Source organism: Sinocyclocheilus anshuiensis, unplaced genomic scaffold (genome assembly GCF_001515605.1).
Source record: "Sinocyclocheilus anshuiensis isolate Anshui unplaced genomic scaffold, SAMN03320099.WGS_v1.1 scaffold380, whole genome shotgun sequence".
NCBI classification, from domain to species: Eukaryota; Metazoa; Chordata; class Actinopteri; order Cypriniformes; family Cyprinidae; genus Sinocyclocheilus; species Sinocyclocheilus anshuiensis.
Window position 1 is genome coordinate 166,174 of NW_015557081.1, and position 21,574 is coordinate 187,747.

The 21,574-nt window shown below is 36.8% G+C and overlaps 3 protein-coding genes across 4 annotated transcripts in view; 2 read left to right on the plus strand and 1 right to left on the minus strand.

The window, feature by feature from the left end:
* Nucleotides 1-5,584, plus strand: part of LOC107676906 (smoothened homolog) — a 6,615-nt gene extending 1,031 nt beyond the window's left edge. Inside the window, exons 2-12 of the mRNA XM_016471643.1 lie at nucleotides 957-1,165; nucleotides 1,241-1,450; nucleotides 1,592-1,764; nucleotides 1,978-2,197; nucleotides 2,276-2,399; nucleotides 2,492-2,584; nucleotides 3,039-3,147; nucleotides 3,310-3,495; nucleotides 3,687-3,835; nucleotides 3,999-4,133; nucleotides 4,291-5,584. Of these exons, the coding sequence (XP_016327129.1) occupies nucleotides 957-1,165; nucleotides 1,241-1,450; nucleotides 1,592-1,764; nucleotides 1,978-2,197; nucleotides 2,276-2,399; nucleotides 2,492-2,584; nucleotides 3,039-3,147; nucleotides 3,310-3,495; nucleotides 3,687-3,835; nucleotides 3,999-4,133; nucleotides 4,291-4,883 (2,201 nt within the window). The 3' untranslated portion in view covers nucleotides 4,884-5,584. The remainder of the gene's footprint in view (nucleotides 1-956; nucleotides 1,166-1,240; nucleotides 1,451-1,591; nucleotides 1,765-1,977; nucleotides 2,198-2,275; nucleotides 2,400-2,491; nucleotides 2,585-3,038; nucleotides 3,148-3,309; nucleotides 3,496-3,686; nucleotides 3,836-3,998; nucleotides 4,134-4,290) is intronic.
* Nucleotides 5,585-10,550: 4,966 nt separating this feature from the next.
* LOC107676922 (low affinity vacuolar monovalent cation/H(+) antiporter-like) lies at nucleotides 10,551-17,906 on the plus strand. The gene is made up of 20 exons (XM_016471661.1): nucleotides 10,551-10,794; nucleotides 11,708-11,863; nucleotides 12,363-12,475; nucleotides 12,615-12,723; nucleotides 13,071-13,187; nucleotides 13,292-13,353; nucleotides 13,615-13,794; nucleotides 13,976-14,161; nucleotides 14,243-14,342; nucleotides 14,831-14,972; nucleotides 15,213-15,396; nucleotides 15,536-15,635; nucleotides 15,713-15,831; nucleotides 15,928-15,965; nucleotides 16,037-16,155; nucleotides 16,246-16,391; nucleotides 16,691-16,785; nucleotides 16,881-16,959; nucleotides 17,049-17,157; nucleotides 17,576-17,906. Exons 1-20 carry the CDS (start codon nucleotides 10,719-10,721, stop codon nucleotides 17,647-17,649), a joined length of 2,304 nt encoding a protein of 767 aa, XP_016327147.1. The 5' UTR covers nucleotides 10,551-10,718; the 3' UTR covers nucleotides 17,650-17,906.
* Nucleotides 17,907-18,887: 981 nt separating this feature from the next.
* Nucleotides 18,888-21,574, minus strand: part of LOC107676923 (kelch domain-containing protein 10-like) — an 8,168-nt gene continuing 5,481 nt past the window's right edge. For both annotated transcript variants that reach the window (XM_016471663.1, XM_016471662.1), the window contains 7 exons: nucleotides 21,240-21,394; nucleotides 20,972-21,120; nucleotides 20,750-20,834; nucleotides 20,461-20,527; nucleotides 20,308-20,355; nucleotides 20,087-20,226; nucleotides 18,888-19,970 (listed from right to left, as the gene is read on the minus strand). In XM_016471663.1, coding sequence (XP_016327149.1) covers nucleotides 19,761-19,970; nucleotides 20,087-20,226; nucleotides 20,308-20,355; nucleotides 20,461-20,527; nucleotides 20,750-20,834; nucleotides 20,972-21,120; nucleotides 21,240-21,394 — 854 coding nt within the window. In that variant the 3' untranslated portion in view covers nucleotides 18,888-19,760. The remainder of the gene's footprint in view (nucleotides 19,971-20,086; nucleotides 20,227-20,307; nucleotides 20,356-20,460; nucleotides 20,528-20,749; nucleotides 20,835-20,971; nucleotides 21,121-21,239; nucleotides 21,395-21,574) is intronic.

Sequence of the window (21,574 nt, forward strand, 5' to 3'; positions counted from 1 at the left end):
CTTAATGGCGTTGTGTTGTGAGCTTAATGTCGTTGCGTTGTGGCTTAATGTCGTGGTGTTGTGAGCTTAATGTCCTTGTGTTGTGAGCTTAATGTCGTTGTGTTGTGGCTTAATGTCGTTGTGTTGTGAGCTTAATGTCCTTGTGTTGTGAGCTTATGTTTCCTTTTTTAATTGCGTTGTGTTGTGCACTACTGGGCCACCGTATTTACGTATATAAAGAAATAAAAATTGAGATACTAAGTAATAGCTAAAATGAAAGAAAAAAAATGAGAAAAAAAGTAATAATTATGAAAAAGCCAAATTGATGAGATTAAAAAAGTTATATATATACAGTGGGTATGGAAAGTATTCAGACCCCCTTAAATTTTTCACTCTTTGTTATATTGCAGCCATTTGCTAAAACAATTTAATATTTAAAATTTTTTGATTGTATGTCAGTTTTGTATTGTTGAATATTGCTGAACACATTATGTTTCCAATGCAATTCACATGCAAATTAGTTGGAGTAAAAAACATGTTTTGCAGAACATAAAAAAAAAACATTTTTTTGCCTTTATGATTTTGCCATTCATATTAAACAAAGTTAATTACAATACATTATATGACAATATACAGTTTTAATTGACTTTTGCATCAGTTATTAATGCCATCATGTTCTTAATTTTCACAACAGCCCCATAATGAGCAATTCACCTCCTTCCTCTCACATTCACACCTTATTCCCAAAGTTTCCTGTATTGTTCCTGAAAGTCCATTGCCCATGGGCCATTTCCTATAAGCACGAAAAGAAAACTACTTTACCAAGGCTTTAAATATCCACTAGATGCAGATAACTTTATAAATATCCTCATTTAACTCAATAAATATTATTTTGACAAACTATCAGATGTTAACCAGACAGCCAATGAGAATTAGACACTATTTTCTCAGACAATCTCCCAATCTCTTGTGTTCAGGGTTGAGAAATGCTCCTCGCTGCTGGGCCGTCATTCAACCGATGCTGTGTGCCATTTACATGCCAAAATGTGAAAATGGAAAGGTCGAGCTGCCCAGCCAGCACCTGTGCCAAGCTACACGCAAACCTTGCAGTATTGTGGAGCGGGAGAGGGGCTGGCCCAACTTCCTCAAGTGTGAAAACAAGGAGCAGTTCCCTAAGGGTTGCCAGGTAAGTCACCCATTTGCATACGCCCAAAAAGTTTGGTCTGGATTGCACACGATGTGACCAAATTTGGACTTTCAGAATGAGGTCCAGAAGATCAAATTCAACACTTCAGGACAGTGTGAGGCTCCCCTGGTCAAAACCGACATCCAGGCAAGTTGGTACAAGGATGTGGAAGGTTGTGGGATCCAGTGCAACAATCCCCTGTTCACGGAAGACGAGCACTCGGACATGCATAACTACATTGCCATCTTCGGCTCCATCACTCTCCTATGTACCTTCTTTACGCTGGTAGGTTAACCGGTGAAGACGGGTTTTCATAGTCTCAGGCTGGCTGACTTCCTGGTGTGCAGTATTTCTGACAGAATGTAGTTCAAGTTTGGGCTGCAGTCTTTAATTTTGGATGTTATTCCTGCTTACAATTTCCCACAGGCCACATTTCTCGCCGACTGGAAGAATTCCAACCGTTACCCCGCTGTGATCCTCTTTTACGTCAACGCATGTTTCTTTATCGGAAGTATTGGATGGCTCGCTCAGTTCATGGATGGAGCCCGCAAGGAGATTGTGTGCAAAAGCGATGACACTATGCGGCTTGGAGAGCCATCGTAAGTATGAAGCCAGTGGAAAATCCACAGATTGGATTACATTAAATTAGAGTTATGCTGCATATTACAAATATTGACTGTCAGGAACATTTGATAGCCAAGAAAAGTAACTGGACTGAACAATAATAATAATATAATTATGACTTACCAGATTAATATTTCAACTGTGTTAGTATGAATAATGCCCATTTTCCATGCCTTATTTTTCTCTAGATCCACCGAGACGCTGTCGTGCGTGATTATCTTCGTCATTGTGTATTATTCGCTAATGTCTGGAGTCATTTGGTTTGTTATGCTCACTTATGCCTGGCACACATCGTTCAAAGCCCTGGGCACCACCCATCAGCCTCTGTCTGGAAAAACATCCTATTTTCACCTGGTCACATGGTCTATTCCTTTCATTCTGACAGTTGCTATATTGGCCATTGCAGAGGTGAGGCTTTTTTTTTTTGTACGGTTAATATCAGCATATTCACAGTGGTTTATTTTGACACTATGAAATATTCCACAGGTGGATGGAGATTCGGTTAGCGGCATTTGCTTTGTTGGCTATAAGAACTACAGATACCGAGCAGGGTTTGTTCTGGCTCCTATCGGGGTGGTCCTTGTTGTTGGCGGCTATTTCCTAATACGAGGTGAGAGATATTTTCAATTTGTTTGACAGTTGCACATGGCATAAAGACATGGTTTCATCAGTGTGGACTGATACAAGACTGTTGTTTTCTAGGGGTTATGACATTGTTTTCCATTAAAAGTAACCATCCGGGGCTGCTCAGTGAAAAAGCTGCTAGTAAAATCAATGAAACCATGCTGAGGCTTGGTAAGTTTCAGATTCCTATTTATATTTTTTGCATATTATGCAGCATGAACAGCTTTCATTAAGAACAAAATGATAACCACCCCAATTATATAAATGTGACAGTACAAATGTCAGTAATAAAGGTGTACAGTACGTACTTGTACTGCAGCTGTTGTAATAATATCATGCTATTTTATTATAACATATATTTAATAGAAATACTTTTAATATAATAACATTCTCGACAAACAATGTGACACAACAAGTGTGTGTGCATATGTGAGTTGAGTGAATAGAGTAAATATTCTCCACAAACAATGCATTGTACGTATAAATTATCCACTATATATAATATAGTTTATTTGCAAATAATATCTTTAGAGATTATTCACTCTTGATGTAAATTCTGTGAATCATTGACTTGATTGACAATTGACAAGAATGAGCAAATTCCATGTTTTTTTCCATTTCTCAGGCATATTTGGATTCTTGGCCTTTGGTTTTGTTTTCATCACTTTTGGCTGCCATTTCTATGACTTTTTCAACCAAGCTGAGTGGGAAAAAAGCTTCAGGGAATATGTACTGTGAGTCTTTTTTCCTATCATCTAGCATTTCTTGACAAAATAGCATTTTATAGACACATGTCTATAACACGTGTTACCTTATCTACCATATATTGTTTTATGGTTGTGATAATGTAGAGGGGTACAAGTGCTGTCATGTATCAAATCTGGTTTTGAATACAGATGTGAGGCGAATGTCACCATAGCTCACCAGACCAACAAGCCGATCCCAGAGTGTGCCATCAAAAACAGGCCTAGTCTGCTGGTGGAGAAGATCAACCTCTTCTCAATGTTCGGCACAGGCATCGCAATGAGCACATGGGTTTGGACGAAAGCCACCATCCTTATCTGGAAACGCACCTGGTTCAGGTAGGTAACAAACATACAGAGACAAATATGTTTTTTTTTTTTTTTCATTAATTAAAAAAAAATTACATTTTATACAAATTGTATGTAATACATAATACACATTTAATATACATTTTTATTGACATTATGTAATATTTTGTGTTTTAATAAATAAAAAAATTCTAATGTGAACCATTTTCTCCCCATCCAAGAATCATTGGCCGAAGTGATGATGAGCCGAAACGCATTAAGAAGAGTAAAATGATTGCCAAGGCATTCTCAAAGCGAAAAGAACTGCAGAAGGATCCAGAAAAAGAGCTGTCCTTCAGCATGCACACCGTTTCTCATGAGGGACCTGTGGGTAAGCACCTCCTCCTATATTCTAAAGATAATTTTCTCAAATTTTAGAAGTACACTAGCACATAGATGACCTCAAAGCTAGTCAATCAGCCAAAAATGTCAAAGTGTTTTGCTCCCTATTTTAAACAAATAAACAACATTCCATTTTTTAACCATTTGTACAGCGGGTATCAACTTTGACCTGAATGAGCCATCAATGGAAATGTCTTCTGCATGGGCCCAACATGTGACCAAGATGGTGGCTAGAAGAGGGGCAATTTTACCACAGGATATATCAGTGACGCCCACTGGAACACCTGGTTTGTGCTCTAGTTCTTAAATAACAATTCATGAATATATAATCAATAGTTAACTGTAACCAATTACCAGTAGTAGCTGTTTTGTATAATTTAACAACAACAATATTAATAATAATAAATAATTTACTATAATAAATAAATGCATTTTTCCCTACAGTTCCGCCTCCAGAGGAAAGGAACAAACGTTGGATGGTTGAAGCAGAAATTTCTCCTGAAATGATGAAAAGAAAGAAGAAGAAGAAGAGAAGGAAGGAAATACGGCCGACGGGTCCTGCAGTGGACAAAGGGAATCCTGCCTACCACCGGAAGGAGTTTGGCCCCAGCTCAGTCCCCCGTCTCCCAAAACTTCCAGGTCACCGGAGTCTGGTGGCTAACCTTTGGGAGCAGCAGCGACAGCAGCAGGAGGAACAGGATATGCTACCTGGAGCCTTCCCAGAATTCAGGCCTTCGTGTCCTCTTCCTTATCAGGAGAGGTATGGTGGGTTGGGATACTTGCGCAATAAACCCTCCAGCCTCCCCCTTGCCAATCCCCTGACTCTACGAGATAGCATGCAAGATGATTTGGGTGGCTTCCAGCAGTCATCATGGCAACCTAATGGGGTTTTCCGGTACCTTGGGCAGGAGGCTTCCACGATGGATGCTGGCAGGACTGCCGTTGTGCCACGGGCCGATGGCAGGAGGGGTGTACCAATACACTCCAGAACCAATCTTATGGAGGCTGAGCTATTGGATGCTGACTCAGATTTTTAAATATTTGGAGACGTCGGTGCTCATTTTGCACAGTGAAAGGTGCTGGATACTCAAACAATGAACCTGCAGCAGAAGTGGTATTGAACTGCTGTGCTGTCTCTGCTTGTCTAAAGGATAATACTTTATGCAACTCTCATGATAATATGAAACATTATTAAAGAGTCATAAAGACATTTGTGCCTTCAACATGGATTTTGTAACATCCCACATGTTATTGTGGTGACAATACATATTGTTCAGTTTGTTAGCTGAGCAAATATGACAATTTTGATTCCTTTCTTGGTTTGGAAACAGGTTAGTGTTTAAGGGGACTTTATTCAAGAATGCCACATAATTGGGATCTTAGCTTAAAGAGGAATTGTGTAATTTCTGCAGCACTGGAGTTACCAAACAGAATCATAAAAATAATGACTGTTTTCAAACAGGTTTTCCCGTCTTTCAATCAAAAAGATAGCCCCACCCAGAACACATGCCATTACCTGAGTTAATGGCATGTGTTCGCGTAATTGAAAATAGCCATTTTTCAGATCTCTTGACCTGTAGCTGGCGCTGTAACCAAATTTGGTATTTGCCTTCAGATCATGGCAACGATGAAGGGTACAAAGTTTTGTTTCAAGAGATTGAAGTACTGCCAAGATACGGTCTCTAATCCAATCAACATTGTTAACTTAATCTTAAAGGTGCTGTATGTAAGTTGTTGACTCTACTAAATCATAAAAATACCATAATATGTTTGCAGATATTTATGAAACATGCTAGGTTAACATACTTGTTTATCTGAAAAACAATGCTACAGTCAGTTATTCTCCTTTGAAAATGTGCGTTCCGGGCCGGAAAGTCGGTCTGTGTTTTGGTTTGTGAAACCCACACACTGCCAGTTTACCCAATTGTATTTCGGTACCCCGGGTTGCCAGTTGGCAGAAAACACAGCGTATGGCAACCATGGAAGCCAACAAATAAACTGCGTCAGACATTGCAAATTCTACCTGACCTAAAAAGCCTCGGCATCCATCTAAAAACCTCTATGTCCAGAAGCTCATCAGCATACAGTGTCAATTGCACATGTTCCTGTTGCGTGTCCTCAATCTGGCAAGGTACCCCGGGTTGCCAGTTGGCAAAAAACAGCGCATTTAATTTCATTCATCGTCTAGTGCGCTCGTTCCTGTTGGTGTCGTCAATCTGGCAACCTGCGTGTGCGTCAAGTCTGAGGAGGAGGGGCCGGGTGAAAAAACCCTCTCCAATATTTTGAATTTGGACTGCAATACCTAGTTCAACCACTCGGTGTCAATCCTACATACAGCACCTTTAAAGGATAGTTCACCCAAAAATGAAAATTCTGATAGCTTCTAAGGCTATGCTTACACTAGTGTGTTTTCATTTTAAAACGCATAACTTATGCTACAGTTACGTCTGTCGTTTACACTACTCCGGCGTTTTCAACCCTCGAAAACAGACTTGAAAACGCTGCAGACCCCATTTCAGTGTAAACGGAGCAAAACGGAGACTTTTGAAAATGATGGCGTGGCTGCCCACATTCTCTCTCTGCGTATCCTGCGTGTACGACCGTGTAAAGGATAACATCATGCTCATTGTTGTACCCATAGAGATATATATATATATATATATATATATATATAGGTAGATTCCCCATTCTACCGCTCCAAGCACACAGACTATGGTTATATTATCATATAATTATATTAACCATACCATCTATGGTTGTACCTGCATGAATGGTCATGTGACATGCTTTTTCGGTTGTGTAGTGTAGACGGAGATCGTTTCTGAAAAGCAGTGAAAACGACAGTGTAGACGAGGATCGTTTTCATTTTAAAATGCCGAAAACTTATTTAAAACGAAAACGTACTAAACAGAGCCTAAGTCAGCAGCACCACACAAATGCATTGTGGTACTCTTGTAAACGCCCGTCGAAAACTGACATAGAAAAGAAGAAATTGTTGAATTGCTGAAGTTGTTATTTTTGTTCTTTTTGCACACAAAAAGTATCCTCGTAGCTTCATAAAATTAAGGCTGAACCACTGATACCACATGGGCTATTTTAACGATGTCCTTACTATCTTTCTGGGCCTTGAACATGGTAGTTGCGTTGCTGTCTATGCAGGGTCAGAAAGCTCTCGGATTTCATCAAAAATAGCTTAATTTGTGTTTCGAATATGTCTTACGAGTGTGAAACAACATGAGGGTGAGTAACAAATTACAGAATTTTCATTTTTGGGTGAACTATTGCTTTAATGTCATTATTATATTGAATGGAGGCCAAACAATGTTCAGTCATTTCTGTGCAACTCAGTTTAATGATCATCTGGTCCAATTTTGGTAAGAATATTGACTGTTTTTGAACAGGTTTTCCTGTCTGCCATTGGTTAGTCAAAGAGATAGCTGTGCCCAGAACACATGCCATTGGTTGAGCCAATGATACTGTGTCAACATGCTCAAATAAACATACAGTATACAAAACAGTGTACGAATGGCTTATTTAAAGTTGTCCCTACATAGTAAACTGGGATAGGAAAATTATGTTTAATATTGAGTAACACCAGTTTTTTCATAGTGGGCCTATAGGCCATTATATTACCATTGGTATGAAAAACGAAAACAAAAAATACACAGTCTGTACAGTAGGCTATCTGTTGAAAAACCTCACAATTAAACACCTTGGCCACACCTTTAGACATAAAGAAAAGGAACTGACAAAAGTGCTATTTCTTCAGAAAAAGAGCATTTATTCATGGCTATTATTGTTCCTTTTTTTTTTTTGCTTTGGAAAAATTGCCTGGTGCAATCACAAACAGGTCCACCTCTCTCATTCAAAGAGAAAAAGAGAATATAAAGTAGGGCTGCACGATAAATCGAAATGGAATCGAGATCGCGATTCGACAGAAGCTGCGATTGTCATGCGTATCTTTCAGTGAAGCACGGTTCTGTGATCAGCAGTAAATCTCCATCCAAAGGCCAGAGGGCGCTCTCGCGCTCAAACTCCAAATACGCCTCGCAGACGAAACCCAGAAAATGCCTATGGCTGCAGCTGAATAAACAGAAGATTCAACTGCTTTCATTGATTCAGTGACTAATAAACACACGACTACGGCAATATACGGTTAATCTGGGTTCTTATTATTATAATTTTCATTAAAATAAAGTATATTTATAATGCAATGCCTTTATCACTGCTTAAATACTATGAAATATGTTGCGTGCCTTATTCTGTGTAAGAAGCCACATCATCTCACAGAAGGATTTATTTCAAACACTCGACTGACGTTATGAAGTGAGTTTGGAGTAAAAATATGTTATTAAATGTGGTATTTTCACATGCTTTCAGATGGAGCAGCATTTACTTCACAGAGCCGTAGTTCACTGAGAAGCTATGCAAACAGCTGTCATTATCGTGAACGATTTCTTCGATTTCAGAATCGCGCAATAAAATCGTCTGCAATTTTTTTGCGTAACTTGTCAGTGAACTACGGCTATGTGTAGTAAATTCTGCTCCATCTGAAAGCACGTGATGATGATTTACTGCTGATTACAGAACCGGCTTTACTAACAAAATGCGCATGACAATCGCATTCGATTAATCGTGCAGCCAGCCCTATGTCTTGGGCATTGCTTTTGTTTAAAAAGTAAAAAATGGAAATGGTTATGTAAGCTTGTTTCCATTGACATTTCTGTACAGTGCTATTACAAAAACTATTTTTGTACTTTATATTGTTTTTTTTTTCGACAGTTTTATTTTATATTATTTTAAACTGTACATACTTTAGATCACATTTTTGTTTCTTACACCCATTGGAGTGATTTTTGTTTCATACACATATGGATTTGCTTCTCGGTGTGAATTTTGTTTAAAATGTTAAGCTTATTTACGCATTTTATTATTTTTCTTTTTCAATTTTTATTAGAGCATTGTTAATATCTGTGGTAATATTAACAAAAAAAGCAGCTGTGCAGCATTTTTTCTGACAATTTGAAGCTGTCCCTGAATGTATTTTAAGAAAAAGTGTTGCTTGTGCTCTGCGACTGCGATAATATATGTTTTTTCCCCATCACTGTTGCTGTTATTCCCTCATAAGAGCCGGTCTGTCCTTATCAATAGTGTTTTATTTCAGTATTTTCATGTGTGTGAGTGATCTTTGCTGTTTTCCTGCCATTCCATTGTATATATTTTTAATATTGACGAACCATTAATGAATAAAATGTACTGAAATCTAAAGGATTCAGATTATGTTGAATGCTTCAAGGTTATTTTCATTACACACATAAAAAGGAAATAATGTTTAGTATTACTGAATAAAATTAATGTGACAGAGTATATATTTTTTATTTTGTAGAAAAACATACCCAACACTATACGAAAAATGTATCTTTATGTAGTAGTACATAACGAAAGACTGGCCCATATATTTCCACATATAATTCATATTTCATATATCATTGATATTCCTCTTCTCACAGATTTTCTCCAGATTTGAATGATTTTGTACGAATTGTATGAAGCTTCGGTCACTTGACAACTGGCAGTGTTTTAAAAAATATTGTCATATTTTTACTTAGTGTATACAAATAAACACAAAATGTATTTAATTGTGTTTGTGTTACCGTTCACTCTAGTCAAAACAAACTTTTGTGAGCTAGTACATCGATTATCACTGACGGAGTAGCGAGCTGTTCTGCTTGCGAGTTTGATATTTGATTTTATACTACAGTTCAATAAACAAGAAGCCAGTGATAAGTGACTTACATTTCAGAGGTAATATTGAAAGTCAGTTTGTCTGTTTTGCTCCACCAACGAAGTTTCAAACGGGAGCCGGTGTTGTGGCGAATTTAACAACTGGTTTGAATCACCGAGAAACACACACATCAGTGGCGTTTTGTTCCCGAATGAATCATTGAAGTTGAACGAATCAACTGCGTGAATGGTTCGGAGACTCACTCGTAAGGACAAGTCAAATGTGTCGCCACCTTCTGGCGTGACGTTGTAACCTGTAACATTGTAACCATAAACGTTTAACAAAACCTTTATCAATCCGTGTATCATTCGACCATTCGTTTTTTTATTTAATATTGAAAGTAGAAAAATTAGGAAACGGCTCCTTTTTTGTTTTTTTGTTTTTTTCCAAAAAAGGAAAAAACGAAAATTCAGCTTAAATGTTCGTTTTTCGTTCATGGGTGGAAAAATGAATAAACAGCTTGAATATTAGATTTCTACACGTGGGCGGGAATTAAACGCCCCTTTCTGCTGATTGGTCAGCCGAAGATCAAACCGTGCCTTCATCAGTTCTTCCGCAGTTTCATGCAGCAGAATAATAGTCCTATATAGTAGTTTCAAATAGTTTCAATAGTTTCAATATTAAATAAAAAAACGAATGATCGAATGATACACGGATTTTTATCCTATTCTGCATCCAATTCTCGTCTCATCTAAAATCAAAATTACGAGAATAAAGTTGTAGCAATTACAGAATTATGAGATTAAAGATATTGTTTTGAGAATAACATCTTTAATCTCACAATTCTTTAATTGCTACAATTTTACTCTCGCAATTTTGACTTTATTCTCAATATATTATTAATTTATGTCGTTTTGCTATGACTATATTCTTGTAATCTTTTAGGCTATTAAGAGTAATATAGTAAGTAGTAGTCGTGGTATACTGTGGGTTCAGCTGGAATCTTATTGACATTATAAAAATAATTCCAAGGGAAAGAAGGGAGTGCTAAGAAGCGCGTTCACAGCAGGCGTCGGTGGCGCGCACAGGCCGCGGCTGCAGAAGAGCTGATGGTGTTGGAGGCGCGCGTCCGCGCGACTGTAGCAGGATGGCGCACGCCAAACACACCAACACCATGTCCACTGATGTGGAGAGTCGCAGGCGACGGTCCACTGAGAGCTCAGGCGAGTATTTACACTCTTCATACAGTTATTCAGAAGCTCAGAGAGACTTTAGTCTAATTGTGCATTAATGAGAACTGTTTTAACCTAGTTTCTTTGCTTGTCTGCTTTGTTTGTTTTGGTTCCAGTGATTCTCCTAATCTATAGAAATTATTAACTTTTTTTTTTTTGTTGAGATTTTAAATTATGGAAACTTTCACATTAGTTAGTCGTTTTAGTGAATGCTGACAAATAAGAAAGCACTCAGATTTGTAGTGGGATTTTGGGAATGTGTCACACCTGGAAGGAGAGACCGATTTCACTTGCTCAACCAACGCTAATTGATTGTTTTTTTCTACTGCAAATACAAAGTTAAAAACATACATTATGTGCAAAAAAATGTGAAATATTGAAGTATTTGTTTGTTTTTAATCTGTCACCAATTTAAAGGCCATTTCCATCACTACATTGCTTAGATCTAACAAAAAAAATCGTAAGATTTTATTTACTTTTTTATTTGGTTTTATTTATTATCTTAAAGAAAATGTGATTTTTTTTTTTTTTGTTGGAATCATTTAGTATTGTGATCTTTGACTTCTAAAATATATGTTAAAGTTTTAAATATAACAATTAATTCATGCTCAAAGGAACATTTGGCTTGTTATTTTGAAATAAGATAGTAATCATTGTCTGCTGTTTAGTTATTTTTATTGCTTTGATGATTTTTTTGATGATCTCATGCCATGATATCAATTAGCAATGCAATAAGACACAGCTGATTCACTGATGTTCTGTGGGAAACTGATGTTCATGTGACCATCAGGAGTCTTTCGTTAGTTCCAGACTGACTGGTTGGGGACTCAACCAAGTCATCAGATGACCATGAGAAACCTCTAACCTCTAGAGTCATTGATTTCTTTCTCTGTATGACCTTTAGAGCCCCTCTGGGACCATGACCCCAAAGGCCGCCGCTGTAGCTCCCAGTGTGACAGACTGTGTGTAGCTGGAGCATATCTTGAGATCCCAGATACTCCTTCCCCCTGCACCTCCCAGTACTTTGGACACTACACCCCAAAATGCCTCTCTGCCCACAGTGAGTCTTCCTATAGTCTGTCTACTCAATTCATAAGTGCAAAAATAGCAATTAAAAAGTTTATGAAAGTGAAATATGAAAAGAATATGAAAGTTTCAGGGTTATTATAGTTATATATAATAACCAAAACTACAGTTAAAATCATTAAAATAAATAAAAAATAAAAGAAATGTAAACAGATATATATATATATATATATATATAAAAAAAAAAAAAAAATTTAATTAGTATATATATTTTTTTATTCTAATAACGTCCCCCCAAAATTTAGCAAAATATGCTTGAGATTAATATTTTTATTATGCATCTTTTCTAATCCAGCTTCATTACTCTGCAAAATGTGTGAAAATATTATTTAATTGTGCAAAGTATATGGAAGAAATACTAGCTATGAAATTGGCCCTTGAAAGAACAAGCAATCACCCTTTTTATTCCAAAGAATTATTGCAGACTTTTCTCCAAAAAAAAGATGAATAATTTTGTTCTTTGTTTTCTTCAGGGCATTCCCTGCATTCACGGTGCACAGATGATGTCTGGCAGGAAGCGAGCATCAGAACCACCATCCGAGCAGAAAACGAGGTGGAGGCACATAAACTTGCCAACAACTACAGGGTGTGTAAATATGAGCGCTTATTAAATATTCCTGTTTTAACAGTCAGAGATTTTTCCAGAGTGAGAAAAAGAAAACGGAACAATCCTTGGAATAAGTGGAGGAAATGTTTCAAATGATTCGTTTATGTCTGTATGCCAGTTTGGTTTCAGGAAATGGAAGAGTCATGTAACCGAACGACCCATTGAAGACAGATCTGATGTAGTTAAAGAGCTTTATTCTGACCTCAACTATATCAAACATCATTCAGGTTAGAAAAACTTTAATGAGAAAATTAGATGCATCCCAAAAATTACTGAACATTATAAATGTATTGATGTCATTGCTATAGATTAAAAATTGTTAAACAAAGTTAAAAAAAAAAAAAAAACACATTTAAAAAGTGCAAACATGCCTTTCAAGAAAGAACAATTCACAAAAATGTCACCAGTTTGTGACCAGAATTAATTGTCTGAGAAAAGTCTAGCATCATTTGTTTGCAGATGCCATGTGATTTTTATATTTTGCAGTCTATGCAGTGGCATTCCTGAAATTTTAAGTGTGGTTTGAATGTTTAAATTATAGTGTGTTTGTTAACTGTGATGTTTTTACTCCTAGGATCACTGGTCACTGTTGGGAATGTGATCTATGTATTGCTCTTTGGCTGGTGGATCTCCTTATTTTACTTCTTGGTTAGTCTGCTGATGTTTTGCACCATTGCTGGGATCCCATATGGTATGTCAGGGTTCTTTTGTTAACTCATTCTTATTAATAGTCCATTCCAGTTGCATTTGACACTTTATTCTCATTTGAATCTGTTCTCTCATATTTTATGATAGGAAAGCTTTGTTTGCAGCTGTCAGGTTATTTCTTATGGCCATTTGGAAAGGCATTACAGAAAGTAAGTGAAAAATCTGCAGAATTTTCCTTAAACACATACAGGTAGCCTATTCATGTACTGTATTTAAAAAAATTCTGTCACTGTTGATTCGATCTGCAAAGCCTACTTAAATAAGCTTCTCTTAATGCCTGCAGCATGGCAGATGACATTCATTCCAAAATGTTTTAATCAATTTTGACTTCCAAGGATTCACCGTCACTGATTTCAAATCCGAATGTGAATTCTCTCGTCTGACTGCACGTTTTTAAATTCTTCTTTCAGAGCAGCAGTCTGGTGAGGAAATGTTGTATGAAATTCCCACATTGTGAGGCCATTCCGGAGGTGGATGAGATAAAGGAGACTTCGGAGGTGAAAGAGTCTACACCTCTGCTGTGCTCCGCTCCTGCCATCACCACAGAAATCCCTTTGACTACACCGCCTCCAAAACAGACTCGTTACTGGGTGAGACTGTCCGTTTTGAGTGGTTTATTTAGCTGGTAGGCCATCATTATACTGTAAATCATTCTTGGGGTTTAGCGCATGGTTGGTAAAGTTGAGGATTGGGTTGCTGGTTTGAAGACCAATGAGGGTTAAGACTAAAATTTGAATTCATAAAATTGATATCTTAATGTTTTCTTTCTAGTGTCGGCTGAGTACGTATGTTTGGCTGGTGTTGGGATACCCCCTGCTGGCTGTGGTTCATTTCCTGGCTATCTTCCTGTCCTGGATGCTGGTTTTCACCATCCCGGTGTCAAAGATGAACGTCAGGACCTTGAGCATCATCCTGCTTATGCCACCAGAGGAGGTCATAATTCGGACTGTGAAAAAAGTAAGCATTATTCTGCTGTTTACATTAGTAGATCATCTTTTTTTTTTTGTACTAATGGTTGCCATGTTTTCTTTTCTTTAGGCACAAGGTTGTGAGACCAGAGTTCTGCTGTGCTGTTACCGTGCCTTTAACTGGTACTACTATAAATTTACTGTGGATGGGATCAATGTGTTTGCTGTCAGTATCCTTTATGTTATGGGTGTTTATAAAACTCGCTCACATAAAATGGTACCTTTTTTATTTATGATTTATTACATTTTTGTGAAATATACAGGGTGGGAAAAAATAATGATAAAACCCGAGGTGAAAATAAATAATCATGAAAATATAATAAGATGTATAAAAATAATACATAGTAAAAAGTAAATAAATATATACTTATTAAATAGTACACTAAAATGTTGTAAATAAAACAAAAATGATTGGAGTAAATACTATTTTGTTTTTTTTCCCCCCTTCAGATATTTTGCATTTATTTAATTTTTTAATTGCCATTTCTCTGTACTTGTTTGTGAAATGTTTGTGAAAAATGTTTCTACACTTTTTTTTTGTTGGTGTGTAAATAACATTGAAATTGTACCTATTGATAAATACCTTTTGCTAGCTTTATTGTACAAATGATATGCACCATTTTTTGTCATGGTACGATCTTTAAAAAACTTTATTCAGATCTGTTGCCTCTTGTTATTATCACCCTGGTGATCGGCTATATGGACAAAGATAATTATTATGTGAGCTCAGAGGCAAAGTTTGCCACAGCAGTGAGCTCTATTATCCCATTGTCTTACTACATTGGGATGGGGATAGCAAGGTAACATTAAAAATCCTAACTTGATTGCTAAAAGGATGTTTGTTTGTTTGTTTGTACCTGTTTTAGGTTAATATTTTTATAGTTTTTATATTATGGTTAATATTTTTATAATTTATATTGTAATGTATTATATTACTTTCCTCCGAGTATTTTCTTCTGCTTTTTTACTAATAATTATTTAAAATAATTTGTTAAAAAGAAAGATTAATTTTACTGTGAATACCATTGTTTTCCCTGTAGTATTTCTGCACAGAGTAACTTTGCAGTGGGAGCGGTAGTAAACGCCACGTTCGGCTCGATTACGGAGATGGCCTTTTACATCACAGCTTTGCTGCAGGGTCATCATGCAGGAAATAAGTGCTACGCAGAGATCGTCAAATCTGCTCTGACAGGCACACTGCTGGGCTGCATCCTCTTCATACCTGTGAGAGCGAGTGTGTGTGTTTATGTGTGTGTGTTCCTGTGCTGCTGCTGCTGCTGCTTCCTCACACTCTCTAAAAACTGCCATGTTGTACATTATAACATTTCCTCTAACAGCTGCATTCTGTGTGAGTGTGTTTTAGGGCATCTGTATGATCATCGGCGGCTGCAAACACAGAGAGCAGCAGTTCAACAGCAGGTCGGCAGGAGTCAGCTCAGCTCTGCTCTTTATATCAATAGGAGGTGAGAGAGCTAAAAATTCACTGTATTTATTAAGTGGAATTAATTATTTTTGACCTTTCACCTCTGTCTGACCGCAGGTGTTTTCGCCCCCACGCTGTTTTCAAAGGCTTATGGAAACTTTATATGTGAGGGCTGTAACAACTCGCCTGGTAACACCACAAATCCCTTCTTATGTAATAACTGCCACTACGACCTGGTTCGTTGTTTACTTAATAAAATTCAAGTCATTTAGACCTATTTTAATGATGCAAAGCACAGTAGTTAAATATATGGCCATGATGTTTTCCTACAGAGCGAAAACAACCGACCTCTTTTTTTGAGTCATATCGAGTGAGTATCTAAATGCATTTGTTTTACTACATAAAGACTTTTAAATGCATAAATGACGTCTTTGTTTTCAGGCCTTTAGTGTACACAATCTCTGTCCTGTTGCCTGCTGCATATCTCATTGGTCTGATCTTCACCCTTAAGACTCATTCGCATATTTATGATATCCACATCAGTGATGCCCACTGTCATGGTGTGTATTTGTGGTTTTGCTTTTGGATTATGTCATTCTGGTTGTATGATGTTTTATTATTTATTGTACTAATTGTTCTGTTTGTGTTAGTTGTTAGTGACCATGGTGCAGTGGTTCACTGGTCTAGATCGAGAGCTGTAGTGGTGCTCATTTTGGCTACAGTAATGATGGCAGCTTGCGCTGATCTCAGCACTGAGCACATCAAACCTATCATCTCCAACTCCAGTGTCTCACAGGTACATTTTATTTTATTTTTAAATAAAGTAAAATATAAAGTTTAAAAAATACTTAAATTATTCCTTCATTTATTTTAAATATGGAATTAATTTTATTTTATGATTTTCAGGTTATTTTGGTTTGATAGTTTTTTTTTATATTACTATAAAATAATTTATAAAAGTAATTTATTTTATAAAATGAATGTTTTTCCCATTTTTATATTTCACAAATGGAATTCAATTAAATATCTCCTATGCACAGTCCCTGTTCCTGCTCTGTAGTGATCTTGAATATTCACATATTATAAATATTGCAGTATTTTATTGGAGTTACTGTATTGGCCATGGTTCCCGAGCTTCCTGAGATAGTCAATGGGATCCAGTTTGCTCTTCAGAACAACATCAGCCTCAGGTTACAATAATTTGGTGTTAAAATAGATGTGCATTTCACTATTTTCACTATGTAATCTGGATGTGGCTTTAATATGGGTATTTGTTATCATGTAGCCTGGAAGTGGGGAGCTGTATTGCAGTTCAGGTGTGCATGTTGCAGATACCGCTACTGATCTTGTTCAATGCTTTTTATGTAAGTCACACTAAAAAAATAATAATAATTGAGTTGTTTCTGTTACTCGGTTCTGCAGTATGACACAACTTCTTTCTGTTTCTCCCAAGGATGTTGGATTCGTTCTCATATTCAGTGATTTACACCTCTGGGCAAGCATCTTTAGCGTTATTCTGGTCAACTACATATTTATGGATGGAAAGTCAGACTACTTCCAGGGTAAGTGTTATTATTAGTATTATTGATTAGATGAATGGTTTGTAAAAACATTAAACTTCTATCATCATTTACGCACCATCATGTTACTGTACAATACCTTTGTGTAAGGAACAGCCTTGAAAATCCTGCCTGACAGCCATGATCACCATTTACTTTCATTGTATGAAAAGAAAAGCTTGGACATTCTGCTATAAATCACTTCTTTGTATTCCACTGAAGAAAGCAAGTCATACAGGTTTGATAACCTGATAAAGGCTGATAACGTAATTTTCATTTTTGGGTGAGCTAATAAAATAATAATATAAATTTAAGGTATAGTGTATGAACTAACATATATCAGTTTGTTTAGATTAGTACAATTAGTTCAGGCTGCATTGTTACATAAAATAGTGATTAATAACTTTTTTTTTTTTAACAGGAACTGCTCTGGTGGTCGTGTACCTTATTCTTCTGGCTTTGTACTTTTTTGCACCTGCTCCTCTTGGATGTTGAGAAAAATGACTTTTTCCCTGTTATCTTTTATTGTTGACATGTATAGTGTTTTTGTGTATTCTTGTCTTATATATATACTGTAAAATTTGGAATATTTTCCAGCATGTGAAGTATGCAAGCTCTTACTTGTGAGCCGGATAGAAGCTAGGAGCGATTTCACTGTTTACTTGAAAATGCATAAAAATATTTAACATTCACAAAAAATAATTAGATGTCGCATCTATCAAAATGAACTAATAAATTTTGTATTCCTTTCATGAATTTTTCTTGAACTTGTGTATGTATGAATAGCAGATCCAATGCAGCCACCAGTTTGAACAAGTTTATTAATTTTTCAATAAAACACAAAACTGGAACACAAGTTACAGGTAACCGGTGAGTACCTTGAACATTTGCTTCACAACTAAGGAAGTGAAGTCCAGTGAGACCCCTTGTCTCAAAAAAAACCCCCACGAATGTAGGGACTCCCATCACACCATGCAGACCGAGTGAAAAGTTTCGCTGAAATCATTTCTGGAAATAAATGTGGTTGTCACGGTCTGCACGTCGCCTGTATGACAAAGCACCCTTAAATCCTGACCCAAGCAAACAGGAATCCAGTCATGCAGGTGGTGGTGGGTAGGTGCATATTATGGGCATGGATGTGACCTAATGCCAGAAAGAAGCTACTTCGACAACATAAATCAAAGGGTGTATTAATAGCAATTATGAATCTTTTAAAATTTTACTCAACTACATCAATTGCTGGTGCCTATTGAGTGTAGTTAAATCAATGGCCATGAACTGTAACAGGTTAAATAACCCAACAAGGCAAACGCATTAACTGAATTCAAGATGCTGTATTTGGCATTTTGACCAGAGATGTTTTGAATTCAGAGCTTTAGGTCAGCATAGTAAAAGATGCTCTGTTACATTATTGCTAAATGACGGGAAGGTTATCCGCTTTTCTGTACAGATATACACAAGGACCAAAATATCAGCATTGTGCTGACCAAATAGTTTTATTTACTGTAAATACATCAAGTGTTAGAAAGCTTGATGAAAATAGTAAGTGCGCATCTTTGTTGTATTAGAAATTCTGGTCAGCTTTTTCTAGAATAGAATTGGAGTTAAATAATAATAAAGTGTTTTTAGCAAGGCTTTGTTTAATTTAGCACATTATCACATCTTGCTCAGTAAAGGCACTAGATCAATTAAATGTGTCAATGTGTCAGTTTAAACATTTGGATGAGGGTTGATTTGTTTAAGGAAAAACATTTTATTTCAGTAAAAGCATGAAAAGTAAATTAAGGAGCACCTTGTTCACAGTGATGTAACGATTGGTTCACAAAACTGGGTGAAGCATGGGAACAGCTCTGCTATGACTGTACAGCTTTGTTAAAACATTACTTGGTCTGGTGTTTGTGCCTTAAGTGCAGATGAAACTGCAGATCTGACCAACAGCATTCAAACTAAACAACAATCTGTGTGAAAACCCATTTTGTTAAAACATTCAACTTTTCAACACTGTTTTGCACCATTTTCATTGAAGTAAAACCTTAAATCACAATCCCAGGCATCAATAGTTCTGCATAAGTCTGTTCAGATATCCAATCAGTTAATTGCTAATTGAACACTGATTACATCACTTCGGATTGAATATTCATGCCGTGGTGTGGTGATTCATAAAACGCCATTCTTTGACGGGAGAGGAAATATAATTAAGATACATCAGTAAAAACAACTCAATATCACTACTGAAGGCCAATAAATAACAATAATACAATCTCAAGAAAAAAAAAACAGCTTTCATTCAGGTCACTGACCTGTAGTGTTTGAGAAAAGAGCCTTCTAATGGATATTTATGTTTTGTATTGATTTTCAAATCATTAAAAGGTGCATACGCAAAAACAAAAAAAGGCATCCTACAGTTTTTGGTTTTAAGGCGGGCTGTGTTAGGATGGGGTGCCTTAGTCGATTCAGTTCTTCTCGTCCACAAGCTGGCTTCAAGTGCCGTCGTCCTGCCCGTGATCAGCTTCAAAAAACGAAAGAAAACAAAAAAATTGAAATAAAAAGGTACACACATAGTACATACACGATCTGTCTCTCACGCTCACAGCTCCCTCGCCTCTTTATTTCAAGCGTTCAATGAGTTCCTGGGTGAGGCCCAAGTTTAGCAGCTGTATCGGGGTAAGTTGGGCCAGGTGTGGGAAGGCTTTGAGTAGACGCTCCCAGCACAGCTCCAGCAGACTGGGCACTACCAGCCAGATCTTAAACAAGGAACCAGTCCTCTTATTCTCATGGATGTTCACCACGCCGCCGTGGATGTACATGCAGCCAGCCTGAAAGATTTTAGAACGATTTTAGACCCTTGCGTGTGTAAAAGAAACCCTTTGTTAACACCATTAACAGCAGAATAAATGTACGAAGATGACCAAAAAAACAAAACTGAACTGACCGGGGTAACAGCAGCACAGTGGAAGTACGCAGGTTCAGGCATCACTGCAGGTAGTTTGTTCCACTGAAACGTCTGCAGGTTGATTTTCCACAGGTCGTCCAGTATTACTTCACCATTGTAACCTCCACATATAAATACATCTGTCACAGAGAACAACAGTGATCACACACTGAGCTCTACAAAGTAACTTAAATTAAATATTTAAATTGTTAACTTCTTACCATTTTTAATTTGCACACAACTATGACATCTCCGAGGGGCTGGGTATCCTGGGGGGGAAAAAAAGCACAGAATAAGCATGCAATACAAACACTCACAGTGTGCTTTCCATTGTCAGATGTCAAATTTATTAAGATGAGAATTGCATTACTAACCTATTCTTTCATGAGGCTTAGTTGTGATTTCCTCCCAGGAATTTGTTTCAAGGTTATATGCGTGTATCTAATACAAACATTTGGGACAACTGTCATTTATATTAAAATTTCTAAAAAAAAAATCAAATCCATTTAATATGTACATTTTCTAACCTGAATACATATGACAATTGAAGTATGAATTACACAGAGATGTTTTCAGGTTTCATGAGCAAGGCCCATTAGTTCAAGTACACAAATGAAGTCATGTAACACGGACTAAAATGGTGATTCATGGAAACATTTGTACCTTGTCTAATGGGTAAGAAGTCCAGGAAGTTCCCCCTCCTAGAATATATATCCTCTGTCCATCATGGGCTATCTCATGCCTATATCTATACAAAACAAATTTAGAAGGAAGTTTGGCATATATCCTCATAGACTGACATTTTAGCATCAGACAGCATTCATAAATGTGTTTAGTGACCCTAGCATTGTTTAAAATAAAATTAAAAGGTCAAAAGTCACTTACCGCTCCTCAGGCAGGTCATCTGGAGGGTTGTTGGGTTTCAGATGAATCCACTCACGTGTCGTCAGATCCAGTCTGTGGAGATCTGTGCTGTAAATGTAGCCCGTCGTACCTCCAAATACATAGAGGAAGCCGTTTATTATGGCCATCGCCTGCAAAACAAATCAGGGATCACTCAATTAATCTATGCAGGTTAGTATGCTTACTAGCTCACTTACTTTTCAGTAATAGGTTACATCATATAATTTTTTTTTTTTTAAGGCTTTTGTACCTGTCCATATATTCGATTGGGTTTCTTGCCCCTGCAGTTGAGGAGGGACCAACGTTTGTATTTAACATTGCAGACATGAACATCATTTCCATTGTTTTCCCCAAACGGGATTCCGGTCCCGCCAAACACAAGCAGGTTGTTTCCGTGCAAAACAGCTGTGTGATGTACACAGAAGATGGTCAAGTGAGGTAAGAGGTTTAAAATAATTTTATATAATATACTAAAAACAATAAATTATACAAAAATGTATACTATACTATAATTTATACTAAACCAAAAAAATTACATATATATATATATATATATATATATATATAAAAAAAAAAAAAACGTTA